A 17,862-nucleotide genomic window follows, 5' to 3' on the forward strand; every position below is an offset into this window, starting at 1 on the left:
CATTTTTGGATTCTGGTTATAATCCAGAAAAAGTCAGTTCAACAAGGGACAGGGTCACTTTGATGGATAGGGAGCAGTTATTCAATCCAACAGTGAAGGAGAAAGGAGAACATTTAGAATGGGCATTTGTTACTTCATTCAGCTCACAATACAAGAATATAGAAAAATCCATAAGGAGGAATTGGGGAATACTCAAAAAGGACCCCATAATAGGGAGCAGCTTACCGGACAAACCAAAATGCATTTTTAGGCGGGCACCAAATTTAAAATCCAATTTGGTAAAGAGTGCATTGCCTCCAAAAAAGGCAATGGGAACGATTAAATCAAAAGGCTTTTTCAGGTGCGGCCTTTGTTTGGGCTGTAGGGGGATAGCTTCAGAGAAGAATAAAATTACTAATGTGGAAGTGAAAAATCAAATTGTGAACATCAGAGATTTCATCACCTGCAATAGTTCAAATGTGATCTATGGAATTGAATGCACATGTGGACTATGGTACATAGGTAGGACTTCCAGACCCCTAAAAGTAAGAATTAGTGAGCACCTTAGGAATGTTAGAAAGGGTCTCACCACCCATGCATTTTCAGAACATTTTAGAGTTCACCATGGTTGTAATTCTACTGCAATTAAACAGTTCTGCGGTTTGAGACATATTAAAGGCCATTGGAGAAAAAAGGATCTTTCTAGCCAATTGGCCCAAGCGGAGATGAAAATGATTTTCGAACTAGGCACGCTTGTACCAGGAGGTTTAAATGTTGATTTTGAGATTAAGTGGTTTTTATGATCTATTTTAAATTCACCATTTTATTAAACATTCTGATAAGAATATGCATCTGTGTTTCCGTATGCATACAGGGATTTAATGTATAACAAGATTCAGTACCATTATATATGCACTTTATTAAATATGTACCATACTAGTGACACCACCTAAAGAAGTTCTTTTCCTATGGATATTTTTCATATTTTTAATACTGTTCTATTTGGTGATTTTAAATAGGTATTGGATCCAGTTTTAAATAAATGTATTCCACGTTTCAAAAGTTTAAGGATAACAACTTTTATGCTGTTCATCAATAATACGAAAGATTACGGGAACCAGCGCCGGGTAACCATGGTGACGGAGGCACGCGTCACCGGAAGTGACGCGACGGAGACTCTAGGGGAAACACCGGGTTACCATGGGAACCCGGAAGCATCTAGACGCGAGGAGAAGGGGATGAGCATAAAGAATGTATACAAGGAGGACCAGGTAACCTACAGAGAACGGGAAGTACGTCACCGGAAGTGACGTGACGAGGGGAGAGCCCGTTTCCATGGGAACCAAAACATGCACAAGGACACAGCCAATAGGGAGGAGCACAGCACGGGACCATGGGACTTATAGATGATTTTTGTATAGGGTCCACCTGTGCTCCTTGGCGTGTGATTGGACAGTGTTTATTTAAATATGCATGTAAAGGGAGAGTCAGTTATTCGCCAGGAAACCTTGAAAAAGACCCCGGATTGGGGTGGAAACGCGTCGGCAGCTTCCAGGTGTGAAGGGAACGCAGAGTCTGAAGCCAGGTGACCAGAGCTGTTTGCTGATTGGACAGTTGGTCCACATCAATTATTCATGCACTGTTTGGGACTGTTTGGCCACAGTTCCATTTATCTCCGGTAATTTCCCTGCATTTACCTTGCACCAGGAGCCAATTGGTGTTATAATTGACTTTCATTGTGTATAAAACCTTTTTAAATAGCAATATTTTACTGACATTACATTAAAACAGACTTCACTATTATTACTTTTGTTTCATTTCCCTATGGTGGAACTGAGTGTGACGTAAGTTGAAGTCTGGGAAGATTGTCGTGACTAGGACTTCATCCATACAGCACAGGCTAAGCCATTTGCTCAAAAATCTTTTATTGTATCACTTATAAGAATTATAGATACTGTGGCCAGTAAACCGGACAAATCTACTAAGGGGAAAGCAGGCTCAGCGGTTTATTTTGCCTGTTGACAGTGCGGCTCCAAACTTTCAAAGGGTAGCACCGACCAAGGTTCTCTCTGCACTGCATGCTCTGGGTCGCCTGTTTCGGAGCAGCAGGGAGGTTCTGCGGATCAGTCAATGCCAAAGAACATGACCGATGCTATAGCTGACTTGCATCAGTCACAATCGTGTTCTGATTCAGGTCAGACTTCTGAGGAACCACCGTGGGCAAGAAGTACTGTATGGGCAAGTGTCTCTCTAACTTAGCATAGTCTTTGAACAAGATTGTGACTGCTTCAGGTTCCACCGCTCCTAAACGACCACAGTCACTACCCGCTATCACTTTTCCAGGAGAGGAGTTGGATTCTGTAATAGTCCTCCCCCGAGGAAGGTGCAATGTCACCAATAAAGATATTAAATAGCACTGGGCCAGGGATCTGTACTTGGACCAGTGCTTTTTAATATCTTTATTGGTGACATTGCAAATGGCATTAAAGGGAAAGTATTCCTTTTTGCAGATGACACAAAGGTTTGCAAAAGGGTAGACACACCAGGTGGGGTAAAACAAATGACTGAGGATCTAGGTAGACTAGAGGAATGGTCAAGAGTGTGGCAATTACAGTTTAATGCCAAAAAATGCAAAATCATGCACTTGGGTCTCAAAAATCCAAAGGCTAAATATAGTATTAATGGCACTATACGGGAAACTACTGAGAAGGAAACGGATCTAGGAGTTACTATTTCAGGTGACTTAAAGACAGGTAAGCAATGTAACAAAGCAATGAGGAAGGCTACTCAGATGCTTGGCTGCATTGGGAGAGGAATCAGCAGCAGAAAAAAAAGAAGTAATAATGCCATTGTTTAGGTCATTGGTACGGCCTCATCTAGAATACTGTGTTCAATTCTGGAGGCCATATCTTCAAAAGGATATTAATACATTAGAGACTGTACAAAGAAGAGCAACTAAAATGGCGCATGGCCTACATCACAAAACATACACAGAAAGACTAAAAAAATCTCAATCTGTATAGTTTGGAGCAGAGAAGGGAAAGGGGGGACATGATAGAAACTTTCAAATATATCAAGGGTTTTAACAAAGTCCAGGAGGGAAACATTCTCCAAATGAAGAAAAGCAATAGGACACAAGGACATGTACTTAGACTGGAGGGGGAGAGGTTCATGGGAAATTTGAGGAAAAAATACTTCACAGAAAGGGTAGTGGACAAGTGGAATAGCCTCCCATCAGAGGTGATAGAGGCTAAGACAGTAGAACAATTCAAACATGCATGGGATAGACATAAGGCTATCCTTACAAAGAAATAAGGATCAAATAAGTTTTGAGATAAAAATATGGTTAAAAAAAGGGCAGACTAAATGGGCCAAGTGGTTCTTATCTGCCGTCAAATGTTTCTAAGGTGAAGTAGACCCTGAGTGGCAGGATGCCTACGCTTGGGAAGAGGAGGAGTTATCTACAAGCTCAGGAGTCAGATTATTGATAGAAGCCATACGTCAAACTCTTAATCTTCAAGCTACGGCAGTGGCAGAGATAGCCTTTTTCAAACGACAGAAAAGACAGGTTGCTGTTTTCCCTTCCTATACGCATTTTGCGGATGTTTTGAAAGAGCCTTGGCTTAAACCAGACTCTTGGTTTCAAGTCCCAAAAAATGTGAGATTTCTGTATCCATTTGCAGAGGAGGACACAAAATTCTGGGAAACAGCCCCAAAGGTTGATGCTCCTATTACATATCTGGCGAAGGCAACCGTTATTCCTTCAGGGCCATCAGTTACCTTGAAGGATCCTACAGATAGGAAGATAGAGGCGATTCTTAAATTCATGTTCGCCTCATCAGGTATTTCTCTGCGTCTGATCCTTGCAGGCGCTTGGGTCCTTAAGGTCGTAGATGACTGGCTAGCAAGAGCGGAATCTGGAATACAATCTGATGATCCATCGGAGGCTATTCAACTAGCAGAACAGATTTCTGAAGCACTCACTTATGTAGAGGAAGCCTTGTTGGACTCTGCTTTACTACAGTCACGTGTGTCTGCCTTAGCTGTAACGGCAAGAAAATCTCTATGGCTTCGGGATTGGAACGCGGACTCAGATCCAAACAGACTTTAACAGCCGTTCCCTTTGAATGGGAGTTTCTCTTCGGCTCGGAACGTACGAAAATGATCTCTAATACTACTTGGGGCAAGAGCCCCTTTCTTCCGGTTGCTCCTCAGAAACAAAAACCAACAAGGTTTTGGTCCTTTCGTACTCAGGGCAGGCAAAGTTTCCAGTCCTTTCAAGCCTTTTCAAGATTTCCACGCAGAGGTGCGTTCCAAGGTAGGGGATCCCAGGCAACTCGTACACCGGCTGTCAAGCCTACCGACAAGCCTACCACATGAGAGTTCGGGGTCTCCGGAGGGATCTTTGGTGGTTGGAGCTCGGTTACTTCAGTCCAAGTAGGTGTGGCTCCTGTCGAAACCAGATCGGTTGGTGATGGGGGTAGTATCTCGAGGATATATTTTAGACCTCGAGGAACCAGTTCCACACCGATTTTTCATCACTCCTCTCCCATGCGATTCCTCCAGACAAGCGCTCATTCAGGCAATTTCTGCACTTTTCTACAACGGAGTTATTCTTCTTGTTCCCAAACATCTACAGGGTCAGGGCTTTTACTCAAGTCTTTTTCTTGTAAACAAACCGTACTGTTCGTTTCAGCCCATTTTATATCCAGAATGTCTAAATCCATATCTCTCTGTACAGAAATTCAAGATGGAATCCATTTGTTCGATCATCGGTTCCATGGAACTGGAGAAATATTTGGCTTCCATATATATAAAAGACACTTATCTACATGTTCCCATATGGACAAGTCACCAGCAACTTCTGAGATTTGCAATTGGTCCATGGTATTTTCAGTTTCAAGCTCTTCCGTTCGGTCTTTCCACGGCCCCTATGGTGTTTACAAAGATCATGGCCCACATAGTTGCGGTGTCAGGGAGTCAAACATTTCTTTGATGATCTGTTGCTGAAGGTTCCATCGCAGGCACTTCTCCACCAACACTTACTGCTCACAATAGACACCCATCAGTCATTCGGCTGGATGGTGAATTTCCCAAAATCTTCACTACTTCCCTCTGAGAGGATGGTGTTTCTAGATCTCCTATTCGACACCAGGAGCCAGAAGGTTCTTCTACCTCAAGACAAGGTTCCAGATCTACAGTCCAGAATCCAAACCCTGTTGCAATTGCCAATGGTCTCCGTTCTCCGGTGTATGCAGGTGTTAGGCAAGATGGTAGCAACCTTCGAGGCAGTACCATATGCCAGATTCCATGCTCGACCTCTTTAAGCTCAGATTCTCAGCTGTTGGACTCGAACGGGACCACATCTGGACTTGCAGTTTTTCTGCTTGTCGGTTCAGACTCGTCAGTCTCTCTGTTGGTGGCTTCACAGTCACAATCTGACCAAGGTGGCGTCGTTCACTATTTGGTCCTGGATGATGGTCACCACGGATGCCAGCCTCATGGGTTGGGGGGGGGGGTGTTTCAAACTCAACACTTCCAGGGACTCTGGAACACCCAGGAATCGACATTACCAATCAACATCTTAGAATTTAGAGCAATCCGGTATACTCTGTTTCAGATCCAGGTCATCGTCCGGGGTCATCCAGTATGCATTCAATCCGACAACGCCATGGCAGTAGCTTACATAAACAGACAAGGAGGAACACGAAACTGGAGAGCCATGAAGAAAGTCTCCCATATTCTCCAGTGGGTGAAACATTAGGTTCCGTTTATCTCCGCAGTTCACATTCCAGGAGTGGAGAACTGGGAAGCAGATTACTTAAGCTGTCACACGGTTTAACCAGGGGAATGGGAGCTTCATCAGGAAGTGTTTCTTCCTCTGGTGGAGCTCCCAACATCGATCTCATGGCATCTTGTCTCAACAAAAAGCTTCCCCAGTACGGTTCACGAAACTCAGGATCCTCAGGCGGCGCTGATCGATGCATTGACGACTCTATGGCACTTTCACCTAGGTTATGTGTTTCCGCCGTTTCCTCTGATTCCATGTCTGCTTCAATGCATCTGACGAGAAGGCCTGCCAGTCATTCTCGTGTCTCCAGATTGGATTCGTCGCCAGTGGTACACTCTTCTGCGCAGCATGGTGGCAAGGGAACCCTTCCATCTACCTATGCGACCAGATCTTCTTCTTCAAGGACCTTGCCGCCACCCCGATTTAAATAGTCTGGCTTTGACACCATGGTTCTTGAATCCAGCATTCTAAGAGCTAAAGGTTTATCTTGACCCCTAGTGAAAACTATGCTCCAGGCTAGGAAGCCAGTTGCTTCTAGAATTTATCACAGGGTATGGCGTATCTACATTGCTTGGTGTGAAAAATGCAGGTTGTCGCTGGGCCTCTTTCGTTTACCCCACCTGTTGTCTTTCCTTGAGGAGGGTCTGACTAAAGTACTTCGTCTTTCTTCCCTTAAAGAGCAGGTTTCCGCCTTGTCGGTGCTTTTTTAGAAAATATTGGCTCTCATTCCAGAGGTCCAGACGTTCCTTCAGGGGGTGCTCAGGATTCAACCTCCGTTTGTTCCTCTGGTTTCTCCCTGGGATTTAAATTTAGTTCTTAAGGATCTTCAGAAATTTCTGTTTGAAACGGAATTGGTGAAATTAAGGTTCCTCACTCTTAAGGTTGTTTTTCTTTTGGCCATTGCTTCGGCCAGACGTGTTTCAGAATTGACAGCCCTTTCTTGCAGGCCACCTTTTTTGGTTTTTCATGATGACCGAGTGATCTTGCGTACGAAGCCTTCCTGCCGCAGGTTGTGTCGGCTTTCCACCTGAATCAGGACATTGTGCTTCCGGCGTTTGTTACGAATTCTTCCGGAGAGGATAGTCATTTGGCTTTATTGGACGTCGTTAGGGCCTTATGCATTTATTTGTCCCGTACGGAATCTATTCGCCGTACTGATAAGTTGATTCTGATTGACGCACCCAAAAGGGGTTGGCCGGCTTCTAAAAACACGGTGGCTCATTGGGTGACCTCTGCAATTCGACAAGCCTATGTATCCTCTACTGTTCCTGTTCCTGAACCCCTGAGGACTCATTCGACTAGGGCCATCTGAGCCTCCTGGACTGTTCGTGGGGTGTATCATTTGAGCAGCTGTGTAGAGTGGCGACCTGGTAACCTGTGCATACCTTCACAAAGTTTTACTGTTTTCATACGTTTGGTTTGGAGACTGACTCTGTTGGGCGTCAGATTTTACAGACCGCTATGCCGTCTGTTTCTCCCTCCTCTATTTAGCTTGCTTTGGGAAATCCCATCAGTAAGTGCTCAGTGTCCCCCAGATGAATGAAAGAGAAATTGGGACTTTTGTTTACTTACCGTAGAATCTCTTTCTCTGATTCCATCTGGGGGACGCTGCGATCCCTCCCGTATTTTTGTCTGGTTTATTTGTTTAGTATGTTCTGTCTCTTTCAGCTTTGCGAAACGTTAACTGGGGTGGTTACAGGGGGGCATTAGTTAGTTTCTATAGGTTCTGTGCCAAACTCCCTATCCACACACTCTAACCCAGGCATGTCCAAACTGCGGCCCTCCAGCTGTTGAGAAACTACACATCCCAGCATGCCCTGACACAGCTTTAGCATTCTGACAGCAAAACTATGTCAGGGCATGCTGGGATATGTAGTTTCACAACAGCTGGAGGGCCGCAGTTTGGACATGCCTGCTCTAACCCATCAGTAAGTGTGCAGCGTCCCCCCCCAGATGGAATCAGAGAAAGAGATTTTTTTTATGGTAAGTAAACAAAAATCCCAATAGTTTACCAGATCAGGGAGTGCTGTCAGTATACTGATATGCAGATATACAGTGCTATATCAGAACATTCTTTTGGCTCGGAAAAGTAAAAAGGGAAATCCAAGTATTCATCAGACAAAATATCTTGAAAGAGAACTTTCCACAGAAGTATAAGAACTGGGAGAGGACGCAATCCCTGATACCAGAGTCTAGGAGAGGGTTGTGCAAAACTCCTGGAGTGTAATCTTCAGCGGTTATATAATAACTTTGTACAGTTCCATGTATAGGATTCCTTCAAAACATTCAGCACTCACCCGTTTATAAAGGGTTGTGTCTATGTTGCCTTTCGTGATCAGGACCTGGAAGTGACATAACGAGAGGGCAGGAGAGAACTTCCGCCCTTACAGCACCCAAGTGTTTTCTCCGTTCGTTTGAGGTTAATTTTTTTTCTATGCACCAATGGACCCTCGCCGGCTCACTTCGCTTGCCACGCTTCGCTCGTCACAGGTTAATATTCCAAATAGTTTGTGACATGGACCCAGGGGCTTATGGGAAAGGTCCTCTCCACGAAGGGAAACTAGACGCTACCGTTTATAAAGGGACCTGGAGCTGAGCACCAATCCCCCAGGGATGCAGCTTTCACCTCAATTCCCAGTCCAGCAAGATGACCACTAGCACTTGTCAATCCAGCGCCCCTCTCAGCAGTCTGCCCTCTGTAGTGCTCTCAGGGACAGCTGCCGCTTCTGCAGCAAACCAAGGGGGCTTATATGGTACAGGACAGCACTGCACAGAGCAAGGGTAAAAGTGGGACCACTCCCTTCAGCCTGCTGAAACAGGTAAGCAGGACCGACCGCTACCGTGGTATTAAAGATGGCAGCTCCGGATCACAGCGTGAGGCCGTGGCTGCAGCGGGACTCGCAGGCCGCATGACCAAATGTGCTCCTCACTGTCCTGCCACTCAGGCAGCACCACCACCTTCCTCGGAGCAACAGGAGAGTTTTCACAGCCCCCAGCAGGTGAATCCAGCCGGGTATAGGAGCGTATCAGTGGACACCCAGCAGGTGCTCTCTACAAACGCATCCGCTCGATTAGGCAGCCAAGCCACGACCCCCGGGTGAAATTATTTTATTTTTCTTATAATACTGTATTGTCTTTTTTTCTGCTACTTTTTGCTTTTGAGTTGCACACCATTGACTAGTTGATCTAATTTTGGTTCCTTGTAAAGAAGCCCAGAGATCAGTGTGGGTTAAAGCTGCAACATACATGTGTGTCTCTATTTTACTTACCTGTCACCCATACAGGGAAGAATAAAAGTGGGCTACACACTGGAGCGACGGACATTTGTTCCGACATCGGAGAAAATGCCCTTGAGCCCAGATTCTGTGTACACATTAGAACGTGTATTATGAAAGATGGAAAGATCATGTTTTGTCCTTCATAAACAAGGTCGCTAGCGATTTCGCTAGGTTTGATGTGATGTGCAGCACATAAACCTGGCGACTGCCGCTAGCAACTGCGGGAGCGTGCAATCACCTGTACACACTGAGCGATGTAGGCGATTTGTCGTTACAAAATCGTTTAAGGCAAAATTGAGGTGGAAAGTGCGGAGGGCTGTTTTGAATCCGTCCCTACTGGCAGCTCTTGCTTTCACATAGGAACACTGGCAGAAAGACAAACACAGTATTTTCTTCTTTACTGCAATTATTGGAAGCAGTATTGTACTCACTGTAAATAGGATGTATTAATTGAGTTCACTTGCGATCACAGACAATCCTGTATGGCTTCAAAAGAATTGTTTCTTGTTAATGAGTTGCTAGTGCTACAGTACCTCTGCATCTTTCTATATAATATACTGTAAATGAAAAGTGAGTGATGGACCACATGTAAAATGTGGAAAAAGAGAAGAATGGTAAAGGAGAACTGATGTAAAAGAAATGAAGGGTTTTTGATTTGTTTTTTTACTTTTTTCAGCAAAGCCCTCAAACCCAGCTCTTATTCTCATTCTAGGATGTCGGTGCCCTGTGTCCAAAATAAAAGCTGTACAAACTGATCAACTCTGTTTTAGACAGAACAGTTCATTCAAAAAATAAACTGTTATATACATTATAATGGAAGACAGGGATGATTGAGTTAATGTTTAAAACGACCTTGCCAGTGTGTCTTTACCTCTACTCAACTGTTAATCCCTTTCATGTCCTTAGGTGTTTGATCGGGAGCTGTGTATCCAGCAACTGCGATACTCTGGAATGATGGAAACCATAAGAATCCGGAAGGCAGGGTACCCAATTCGTTATTTCTTCTCTGAATTCTCCCACAGATTTCGAGTGTTACTGCCGCTGAATTCTCCTAGTCGCAATAAGGTAAAGGGGGCATTGCTTTCATCACAAAAATCGTTTCAGCAATTATAATAGCTTCAACAGTTTTAAGACTTTCATATTAATTCCAGCAGCCAATAAACAGCAGTTATAAACTACAGCACTGCTTGGCTGTTATGTAGACATATACCTTTTGAGAGTTCTTTGTAGTAATATAATGAAGTTGAAATACATTACAGCTTTCATAAGATTTACTGAAGTGTATATTATTAGACATTATATTATCTACCTATGAGTACTGTTGCTGAAAGTGAAGAGACACAATTATTTTCCTTCAATAGAACAACTTGGAAGGGTTGCCACAGATGCCTAACCTATATATACATCACTTTAACCATGCAAAGCTGCAGAATCTAATTATGCAACAACTCCCAGCGACCAGAGGCACATTTCCTCGGCGTCCTATAACCATCCCATGCTGCTACGTCCACTTTACATTTGTGTACCCAATTCTTTTACCTCATAAATTGTGATAACTGAGAACATTCCTGTTTACATATCAGTGGGACCATCTAGATTGCTGCATTGATATTATTGAGGCGGTCATTGGAAAAAATGAAGACTGGAAAATAGGAAAGACAAAAGTTTTTTTAAAGGTGAGAATTTAATTGGATTCAATACTAATGTCTGGCTGTTATAATAAATGATTAGAATCTTTCAATGGGGAACTACATTTTATACTTGCTTTGAGCCTCAAAATGTACACATTGTAGACAGTGGAGTACTGATGTTCTGATATGACAGCTCTCTAATGGGCATACAGCATATTTATCACATTCACACATGGTTTAATACCTCACTCAGCAGTTATGCATTTGAATTTTGTTCTGTTTAGGTCTTACCTACGGTATAAAAACTGGATGCATAAAACAGGCATGCTGATTAATTATTTTAAGTAGGGTATGTGGGGTGACCTCATTCTCTTCTAGTTCTTGAGTTGCTATAAAGGTAATTGCTGTTGTTGGGGACGACATACAGTAAAAGAGGATTCACTAGTGCCAACCATTGTACCAAACAGAGACCCATGTTACCACATTACACTGGTCCCAAGTTGATGAGACAGGCACTATAACCTGTTTACCACCTATGGAAACAGGAGAATTGGGTACCTCAGAATTACACTTAGACTGTAACACATGTGCCCCAAGCATTGTGTAGTTGAAGAAAACTGACAAGTCAAAGTGTTACTCACAAATTACAGACTACTGTATACGTCACAACCCCATATCCTATAAACCACAACCACATACCCTAATATATAGTCACTTTGGGGCCTATTTATCATTAATCGCCAACTGCCACAAATAAATAATTTTCCATTTCAACAATTCACAATGAGAATACGTTTTATATGGTAACTATTTATCATTGAGGCATACTCAGCACATTGCTACTGAAAACTTGCAGCTCCGAGGAAACGTTACAAGGGAGAGATAACATTTTAAATTCATAGGTTTTCCCTCTCTTTCTTTTGCCTATCACACACAGAAGGATAAAAGTATCAGAATAAACGACGGCCAACCCAATAAACGAAAAGCTTACACTGAATATCAGTTATGTTGTTTGCTCCTTACATAAATGCTGCATTGTGTGTAATGCAGCAATCATTTCAATGTGCATTATATTGGTTTAGACCAGTGATTTTCAACCTTTTTTTACTCGCGGCACACCGAACAATATTTTAAAATTGCCAAGGCACACCATCAGTTCCCCACAGAAAAAAAACAAAACACACACATTGGCCCTCACAGTAAAAAAAAAATCCACACATACGTTGGCCTGCACAGAAAAAACAATCACATTGCTCCCCACATAAATCATATTGCTCCCTACATAAATCCTATTGCTCCACACATAAATCATCACATTTCTCCCCACATAAATCCTATTGCTCCTCACATGAATTATTCACATTGTTCCCCCCATACATCCATAAATTCTTATTCTCCCCACATAAATCCTATTGCTCCCCACAGGAGAAATAACATAACAAATATTAGCCCCTACCGGTCAGCTGTCGTCCTCCCTGTCCCTCAGTGGCGGGGGTTGTTCATAGTGGAGTTCTGCGAATTCTGAGCAGCGGGCGGTCGGGCAGGTGTGGATGTGGGTGGGCAAGGAAAGCTGTGGATGCAAGTGGGATATGGAAGATGTGTATGCAGGCAAGTGGGCTGGCTGGGTGGTAAGACGCGGCAGCCGTGACCTATGATATCACACCGTTCTCAAGGCATAGGTCACGGCCTGGAGCACGACTGATCCTCTAAGAAGAGCCCGGGCCAACAGTTCACTCTGAAGGTGCAGGAAGCTGCTCTGGCTCCACGGCACACCTTGCAACTGGTCGCGGCACACTGGTTGAAAAAGCCTGGTTTATACTATACAGCTTTAAACTGATTTCTCATTGCAAAGATACTATTAAAGTGTTTATTCAATGTTATTCTTTGGCCAGGATTATCATGACACAAAACTGGAGGTGGAACGTGACAAAGCCCTCACATACAAAGCAGTTCTTATCCAAAGGGTTTTAAGAGGATATAAAGACAGGTAGGATAAACAAAAATGTATTTATACTTTGACTTTGAATGTTTTGGTCAGCAGTAAACCAAACATCATTCTCTACAGAAGGTTGATTCTGTAATAACTTGCTAGCTCTGCACAAAAATGAAGAAATTAGTGACTAAATATTGTTTTGGGAGTTTGTCCTGGTATACAGTTTTCACAGTTGCGTTCCTGTTTTGCTACTCTTCTTTTAATGAAGCCAAAGAAAAATAAAAGAAAATAGTTATAGAAACACACATTGCTTTCTCTCAGAGCGCCTACCTAGCATTGGGTAATACTGTACTTTCAATAAACACAGTACAGCCAAACAGGAGCTTTGTGAACTGTCATTGCTGATCCTTTAAAGCCCCTTGGATGTTCATGAACACACCCACCATGCTATATAGCACAGTGATTGGTTACAGCAACTGTAGGACCATATAGGGACCTGCAAGCCTTCACATCAGATTTGTTTACTATAGAATATAAAACTTGTTTAAAATGCCTGCTGTTATTTTATTACAGATAGGTGTCTCTTCCTTGTTTTCATTTATTACTGCAGTTGCGGCTTGGCCTGGTGGGTCGAATTCTCAGGAGTGACTTGGGGTGATTTATTTATTTTGTATATAACTTATTTAGTTTTTAAGTGCTGGCCCCAACATAGATATGCTTCATGGTGGCTGGCACTAATGCAGACCTGGGCAAAGTACGGCCCGCAGGCCACATACGGCCCTTTGTCAATCCCTGTCCAGCCCGCGTAGGCTCTCCGCCCACAGGCTCCCTGCACCATGGATATGATTATATCCCAATATTAGATTTATCATTAATACGTGTGTGGGGTATTGTGCTCTGTCCAGACGTGAGCAGATCAAGCCAGCCGGAGGATCAGGGTCTGAGGCCACTGGGGTATTGTGCAGTGCTCCGCCCAGGACGTGAGCAGATCAAGCCAGCCTGAGGATCAGGATCTGAGGCCACTGGGGTATTGTGCTCCGCCCAGGACGTGAGCAGATCAAGCCAGACTGAGGATCAGGATCTGAGGCCACCCCAGACGGGAAGCGGAGATATCCCCGACACTACCACCCAGCGGACCCCGCCCTGGATGTCCCGCAGCTGTCACATCCTCAGCTCCTACCTTGAGACACGCTGCCTAAATCTGCCTAAACGTGAGTGATACCGCCTATTAAATCCTGTCCCCCCAAAAATGTGGGCTCACATTAAAAAAAGAAAAGTTGATTCCGAATGTCGTGTTTTCAACAAGACATGGACTGCTAAATATTTATTTACAGAAGTCAAAGGTAAAGCCGTGTGCTTAGTTTGTGGTACACAAGTCGCTGTGTTTAAGGATTACAATCTGAATCGCCACTATGTGACCAAACACGAGGATAAATATAAGAACTTATCTGACCAAGAGCACGCAAAGGAGTCTGAGGCTTTGCTAGCCAAGCTGCAAACTCAACTAACGCTTTTTACAAAACTTAGCACATCCAGAGATACAGCTGCCAAGACAAGTTATGTCATATCTCATAAAATAGCTAGAAAAAGTAAACCGTTTTCTGATGGAGAGTTTATTAAGGAGTGTTTGGTGGACTCTGCTGCGCTAATATTCCCAGAGAAAAAGGGCGCATTTGAGAACATCCCCCTCTCCCGGCGCACTGTAATGAGAAGGGTTGAGGACATCGCGGCAAATCTGGAGTTTCAGCTGAAGAACAGAGCGGTTAATTTTGACTGTTTTACCCTGGCTCTGGATGAGAGCTGCGATGTACGTGACACTGCCCAGCTACTCCTCTTCTTACGTGGGATCACTGCAGACTTCACAATAACGGAGGAGCTGGCAGCCATGCAGTCAATGAAAGGGACAACAACAGGGAGTGATTTCTTAACGGAGGTAAATGCATGTTTGGACAAGTTGGGACTGAAATGGGACAAACTTGTAGGTGTGACAACAGATGGTTGTCCAAATCTGACGGGGAAAAATGTTGGACTTTTGAAGAGAATGCAGGATAAAGTGACAGAAATGAACCCTGAGCAGAAATTAACATTTTTGCATTGTATTATACATCAGGAAGTGTTGTGTAAGTCAGTATTAAAAATGAACCATGTTGTTGATGTTGTAACTAAAACAGTTAACTTCATCAGAGCAAGAGCACTGAATCACAGACAGTTTGTTGCACTTTTGGAGGAAAATGAGACTGAACATCGTGACATCAGCTACCAGGTGGCTCAGCCTGGGAAAAGTGCTGAAAGTTTTCTGGGACCTGAGAGAGGAGATCTTGGAGTTCTGTGTGAAGAAGTTTTGCTGTAGATGTGACTGCTCAGATGAATGAACTGAATGTCAAACTGCAATGCAAGGGCCTTTTTGTGCATGAAATGTTTAGCGCAGTGAAGGCTTTCATGAGAAGGTTGCAGCTTCTTTCAAGCCAAATGGGGGACAATATTCTGACTCACATGCCAACAGTAAAGGAAGCCACACCATCAGCTGATCACCTCCACAGATACACATCCATGTTAGAAGCACTGCATGGTGAGTTTTCAAGGCAATTTCAAGACTTCAAAACACTTGAGAGTAAAATGAACATGGTTTCTTCTCCCTTCACCTGCAGTGTGGATAATGCACCTAGTGATGTTCATATGGAACTCATTGACTTGCAGTCTGACACACTTCTGGCAGAGCACTTTAGGTCAGTCCCACTGCTTGAGTTTTACTCTTCACTTAAAGAGGAGAACTTTCCACACATGAGGAGACATGCTCTGAGGATTCTAGTCCTCTTTGGATCTACCTACATATGTGAACAGACATTCTCAGTGATGAAGTTCAACAAATCCAGACACAGATCCTCTATGACTGATGATCACCTCTTAGCTGTCCTTCGCATAGCCACCTCAGACATTCAGCCAGATTGCAGTGCACTTGTTCAAGCCCAAGACAGACTGGATTTTTCTCACTGAACAAGTAACTGAACTGATAACATCAAAAGCATTTTTTGCTTTTTGTCTAAAGTTGATCAGTTGCTTATCTTTAACATACCGCAAAACACCTCTTTAGTATTTGTGAAGATTAACAAGTTAAAAATAAAATGAAACAGTGATGTAATGAATGTTTTTGTTTTAAAGTAAACTGTTTATTACTTTTAGACTCTTTTACATATTTTCCTCTTTGACCTACACCACAATTCATAAATTTACATAAATATTTACAGAATATTCTTAAACTACTGATTACCAGTAGCATCTTATCAAAATAATAAGAATTTACTCACCGGTAATTCTATTTCTCGTAGTCCGTAGTGGATGCTGGGAACTCCGTAAGGACCATGGGGAATAGCGGGCTCCGAAGGAGGCTGGGCACTCTAGAAAGATTTATGACTACCTGGTGTGCACTGGCTCCTCCCACTATGACCCTCCTCCAAGCCTCAGTTAGGACACTGTGCCCGGACGAGCTGACATAATAAGGAAGGATTTAGAATCCCGGGTAAGACTCTTACCAGCCACACCAATCACACCGTACAACTCGTGATACTATATCCAGTTTGACAGTATGAAAACAACTGAGCCTCTCAACAGATGGCTCAACAATAACCCTTTAGTTAACAATAACTATTTACAAGTATTGCAGACAATCCGCACTTGGGATGGGCGCCCAGCATCCACTACGGACTATGAGAAATAGAATTACCGGTGAGTAAATTCTTATTTTCTCTAACGTCCTAGTGGATGCTGGGAACTCCGTAAGGACCATGGGGATTATACCAAAGCTCCCAAACGGGCGGGAGAGTGCGGATGACTCTGTAGCACCGAATGAGAGAACTCCAGGTCCTCCTCAGCCAGGGTATCAAATTTGTAGAATTTTGCAAACGTGTTTGCCCCTGACCAAGTAGCTGCTCGGCAAAGTTGTAAAGCCGAGACCCCTCGTGCAGCCGCCCAAGATGAGCCCACCTTCCTTGTGGAATGGGCATTTACAGATTGTGGCTGTGGTAGGCCTGCCACAGAATGTGCAAGCTGAATTGTACTACAAATCCAGCGAGCAATAGACTGCTTAGAAGCAGGAGCACCCAGCTTGTTGGGTGCATACAGGATAAACAGCGAGTCAGATTTTCTGACTCCAGCTGTCCTGGAAACATATATTTTCAGGGCCCTGACAACGTCTAGCAACTTGGAGTCCTCCAATTCACTAGTAGCCGCCGGCACCACAATAGGCTGGTTCAGGTGAAACGCTGACACCACCTTAAGGAGAAATTGGGGACGAGTCCTCAATTCTGCCCTATCCATATGGAAAATCAGATAAGGGCTTTTACATGATAATGCCGCCAATTCTGACACTCGCCTGGCTGAAGCCAAGGCCAATAACATGACCACTTTCCACGTGAGATATTTCAGATCCACGGTTTTTAGTGGCTCAAACCAATGTGATTTTAAGAAACTCAACATCACGTTGAGATCCCAAGGTGCCACAGGAGGCACAAACGGGGGCTGAATATGCAGCACTCCTTTCACAATGTCTGAACTTCAGGCACTGAAGCTAGTTCTTTTTGAAAGAAAATCGACAGAGCCGAGATCTGTACTTTAATGGAGCCTAGTTTTAGGCCCATATTCACTCCTGCTTGCAGGAAATGCAGAAATCGACCTAGTTGAAATTCCTCTGTTGGGGCCTTTTTGGCCTCGCACCATGCAACATATTTCCGCCATATGCGGTGATAATGCTTTGCTGTAACATCTTTCCTGGCTTTAATAAGCGTAGGAATGACTTCTTCCGGAATACCCGTTTCCTTCAGGATCCGGCGTTCAATCGTCATGCCGTCAAACGCAGCCGCGGTAAGTCTTGGAACAGACAGGGCCCCTGCTGATGCAGGTCCTGTCTGAGCGGCAGAGGCCATGGGTCCTCTGATATCATTTTCTGAAGTTCCGGGTACCAAGCCCTTCTTGGCCAATCCGGAACCACGAGTATCGTTCTTACTCCTCGCCATTTTATTAATCTCAGTACCTTTGGTATGAGAGGCAGAGGAGGGAACACATAAACCGACTAGTACACCCACGGTGTCACTAGAGCGTCCACAGCTATCGCCTGAGGGTCCCTTGACCTGGCGCAATATCTCTTTAGCTTTTTGTTGAGGCGGGACGCCATCATGTCCACCTGTGGCCTTTCCCAACGGTTTACCAACAGCAGGAAGACTTCTGGATGAAGTCCCCACTCTCCCGGGTGTAGGT

At 43.9% G+C, this 17,862-nt stretch overlaps 1 protein-coding gene across 1 annotated transcript in view; it reads left to right on the plus strand.

The window, feature by feature from the left end:
* Nucleotides 1-17,862, plus strand: part of MYO7B (myosin VIIB) — a 501,657-nt gene that overhangs the window by 300,515 nt on the left and 183,280 nt on the right. The window contains exons 17-19 of the mRNA XM_063915865.1: nt 9,955-10,113; nt 10,632-10,724; nt 12,572-12,666. Coding sequence (XP_063771935.1) covers nt 9,955-10,113; nt 10,632-10,724; nt 12,572-12,666 — 347 coding nt within the window. The remainder of the gene's footprint in view (nt 1-9,954; nt 10,114-10,631; nt 10,725-12,571; nt 12,667-17,862) is intronic.

The sequence above is a fragment of the Pseudophryne corroboree genome, chromosome 4 (genome assembly GCF_028390025.1).
Source record: "Pseudophryne corroboree isolate aPseCor3 chromosome 4, aPseCor3.hap2, whole genome shotgun sequence".
Taxonomy (NCBI): Eukaryota; Metazoa; Chordata; class Amphibia; order Anura; family Myobatrachidae; genus Pseudophryne; species Pseudophryne corroboree.